At 38.5% G+C, this 3,523-nt stretch overlaps 2 protein-coding genes across 3 annotated transcripts in view; both read left to right on the top strand.

Moving 5' to 3' along the window:
* ATF1 (activating transcription factor 1) overlaps positions 1-3,523 on the top strand; it is a 48,779-nt gene that overhangs the window by 27,555 nt on the left and 17,701 nt on the right. The window lies entirely within an intron of this gene.
* Positions 2,222-3,172, top strand: LOC102874552 (mediator of RNA polymerase II transcription subunit 27-like). Of its 2 annotated transcripts, XM_006900234.1 has the most exons (2): positions 2,222-2,808; positions 2,917-3,172. In XM_006900234.1, the coding sequence occupies exons 1-2, from the start codon at positions 2,222-2,224 to the stop codon at positions 3,170-3,172; spliced, it is 843 nt and encodes a 280-aa protein (XP_006900296.1). The 2 variants fall into 2 exon arrangements, with proteins under 2 accessions (XP_006900296.1, XP_006900295.1); XM_006900233.1 differs by having other exon boundaries at positions 2,222-3,172.

The following is a 3,523-nucleotide window of genomic DNA, read 5'->3' as shown; positions in this document are numbered from 1 at the left end:
GTGGATTCAAACCGTGAGCCTCTGGGATTGTAGTTGCAGCTCCTTGCCACTAGGCCACCAGAGCTCCCGCGGAAACAACCTTTTTAACCCAGTGATTCTTTAAAGAAAAGTGGAACCCAATTAAAAAAAAGAGAATTCTCTTATGTTCTTCTTTGTATTTCTGTGCATTCATATTAACACCTAACAGTCGTAGGTAGAAAAGAACCGTCTTGGGTTTCTTTACTTTCTACTCTTACTCCCAATTTTATCTTCTACTTCTGATGAATCCTGGAATGCCTTTGGCCATCTCTGATATTTAGAAATAGCTATTCTGGAAGACAAACTGTATGCCTCATTATTTCTTCTTGAATATATCATGTCTGACAATGTCATCTCTGGAGCTGCATCTAACTGTTTTTACTCTAGATAAGATTTTACTCTTATTTGCTATTTTTGTTTTTAAAGAGAAATAGTTGATTTTAGTTCCAAGTAATCCCTTAGTTTCAGAAATTATTTTCTTACTTGAGTTCAGTGGCTGGCTTCGGAACAATAAAAATAGATTAGAAATGGAGTATCTGAGACAGCTGAGGAAAAGATAGAAATGACAAAATTTTTTCCCAATATTTTCTTAATTATTATTATTAGTTATGCTTATTTTTAGGTAGTCAATTGCTTATCCAACTCTTAAGATTGTATGTAATATAGTTTAAATATGTTATATACTAGTACTCATGTTTATAGAATGAAAAATAAGCTTCTTTGGAAATTTAAGATGTAAATTTAATTTAGAAGGCTTTCTGTAGATAATGACTAAATATAGAGAATTTAATTAGTATGTCCTTTCTAGAAGCATGTACATTGATTGCTGATTTTTTTAAATGAAGTTAAAACAAGGTTTCACAATAAAGCTGTGGAGAAATGTTGGAAAATTTAATACACTCTAAAATTGGATATATTTTTTTCTCAATTTTAAAGATTTTTATAGTTTAAAACTTGGGTTATATAGTTAATATATTGACATGTGCCGGACACCAAGTGCTTTATACTTTAAGTCATTTAAGTGTAAAATGAGATAAAGTTGCAAGTTTAAAAATTGTGTGTATTTATATCTGTCCTTGCCAATAACCTCTTACTTATTGACTATTCTCAAATTGTCTTTTACTTGACATTAGTAGCATTTGACATGGTTGATTATTTCTTTCTCTTCAGTATACCATCTTAACTATTTTTCCAGGACAGCTCAGTCATTTAATTTTCTTCTGCCCCATTAGTAGCTCCTTCTCAATCTTATTCGCTGATGACTCCACTTTCTTTTAACTTCTTAATGTGTTCCTGGGTCAGTCGTTTGTCATTGTCTCTATCTGTACTTCCTTAGTGAGCTCATTTAGTTTCATGGCTTTAAGGACTATCTAAAGAGCTACAGCTCCCAAAGTTACATATCTAGTTGCAGACCACTTTCCTGAGAATCCAGATAGCATTAATGACCAAAGGCTTTGAATAATGTACATCAGTGAAGAAATAGGGTAGAGATCTTTATCATTATAGTGGTTTAATGTTACTTTAATTAGTTTGTACTCATGAAATAAGCTATTATTTCTGTTGCTCTTTAGATATTATTAATAACCTTAAATGGCAAATGGATGGCAGGTGATAATTTTTTCTGAAACTAAAACTTATGTAATTCTTTTTCTACCTGTGTTGTTCTTACTAAAGCCAACTGTATTTTTCAGGTTTCATCCTTATCAGAAAGTGAGGAATCTCAGGATTCATCTGACAGCATAGGCTCCTCACAGAAAACCCACGGAATCCTTGCAAGACGCCCATCTTACAGGTGATTGCTGTCTCTAGCTCTGTATGTTGTTATCAAATGAGTTAGGTTATAATTGATTTGCAAAGCACAGTCTGCATGTGTAAATAAAAAAACAACCATTATAAGGGGAAACGAACAAATCTTTAACTTTGAATGAGCCTATGACACCAGATTTAGTAATACTCAGACTGACAAGAATATAAAATATTTGACCAGCATACTTTGTAAGTCTAGTAGATAACACTAACTGATTTTTAGTTTGTTTCACCTTTTTTTTTTTGCTTCTCTAAGACACTCTCCTATGAATCTTGTTAGAAAGGTTAGTTCTGAGCACTCTCCAGTTCTTCTGCTTTTAGGGTCACAATACCAAGTTAAACTAAAAATTGAATTCTTGGCAGTACGATTTTGGAAGCCTGTTGTGGCGGCGGCATCATGGAGAACGTGCTTAGTGTTGGAGTGAACCTGGATGCCTTTGCCCAAGCTATTAGCGCCATCCAGGCGCTGCGCTCCAGCGTGAGTAGGGTGTTTGATTGCCTGAAAGATGGCATGCGGAACAAGGAGACTCTGGAGAGCCAGGAGAAGGCCTTCATTGCGCACTTCCGGGACAGCTTACATTCGGTCAACCGGAACCTCAATGAGCTGGAACGTCTGAGCAATTTGGTAGGCAAGCCGCCTGAGAACCATCCTCTCCATAACAGTGGACTCCTAAGCCTAGACCCTGTCCAGGACAAAACTCCTCTCTATAGTCAACTCCTTCAAGCCTATAAATGGTCTAAAAAGTTGCAGTACCATGCAGGTCTGGCATCTGGCCTTTTGAATCAACAGTCTTTGAAACGTTCTGCTAACCAGATGGGAGTATCGGTATCGGAAGTACCTGCTAAACGGAGACCAAAGGCTCAACCCACCACTCTTGATTTACCACCTCAGTATGTTGATGATGTGATCAGCCGCATTGACCAGATGTTTCCTGAAATGTCAATCCACTTATCCAGACCCAATGGATCATCAGCAGTGCTTCTGGTGACCTTGGGAAAGGTGTTGAAAGTGATTGTCGTCATGCGGAGCCTCTTCATTGATCGCACAATAGTAAAGGGATATAATGAAAATGTCTACATGGAAGACGGCAAACTTGATATATGGTCCAAGTCCAACTATCAAGTATTCCAAAAGGTGACAGACCACGCTACCACTGCCCTGCTGCACTATCAGCTGCCCCAGATGCCAGATGTCGTGGTCAGATCCTTCATGACCTGGTTAAGAAGTTACATAAAGCTGTTCCAGGCCCCATGCCAGTGCTGCGGGAAGATACTGCAAGACGGCCTTCCCCCGACGTGGAGGGATTTCCGCACCCTCGAAGCCTTCCATGATACTTGCCGCCAGTAGCCTCATCCAGGCCCCCTTCTGCCCAGGGCTGGCTAGCATGCAGACCCCCACCTAACACCCTCTTGGACGAGGACTTTTCACTATTCAGATATCAATACAGCCACTCACTTCCTTGTGTATAATAAGAAATTGTATTAGGAAGGTTGAGCATCTTTGAGAAATAAGATTCTTTCTCTGTGGTTGATCATTTTATTATACCTATTAGCTGTCAGTGAACAGCAAAGTGGACCTTTTGAGAGCACAGTCTAAGGAAGTTTATGGCAGTTTCTTTAGTCTCCTTCTGGATCTGTGTCTCAGGTCAATTTTGTGGACTGTCATGTGGATGAGCACTCTGTGAGCATGCTAACATGC

This window comes from Elephantulus edwardii, unplaced genomic scaffold (genome assembly GCF_000299155.1).
Source record: "Elephantulus edwardii isolate Elephantulus edwardi_28Jun2011 unplaced genomic scaffold, EleEdw1.0 scaffold00278, whole genome shotgun sequence".
NCBI classification, from domain to species: domain Eukaryota; kingdom Metazoa; phylum Chordata; class Mammalia; order Macroscelidea; family Macroscelididae; genus Elephantulus; species Elephantulus edwardii.
The sequence above is the reverse complement of the archived record's forward strand: the minus strand, read 5'-3'. Positions and strand labels throughout refer to the sequence as shown.

Coding starts and splice junctions, on each gene's coding strand:
- LOC102874552 (XM_006900233.1), top strand. CDS start 2,222: ATGGAGAACGTGCTTAGTGTTGGAGTGAACCTGGATGCCTTTGCCCAA.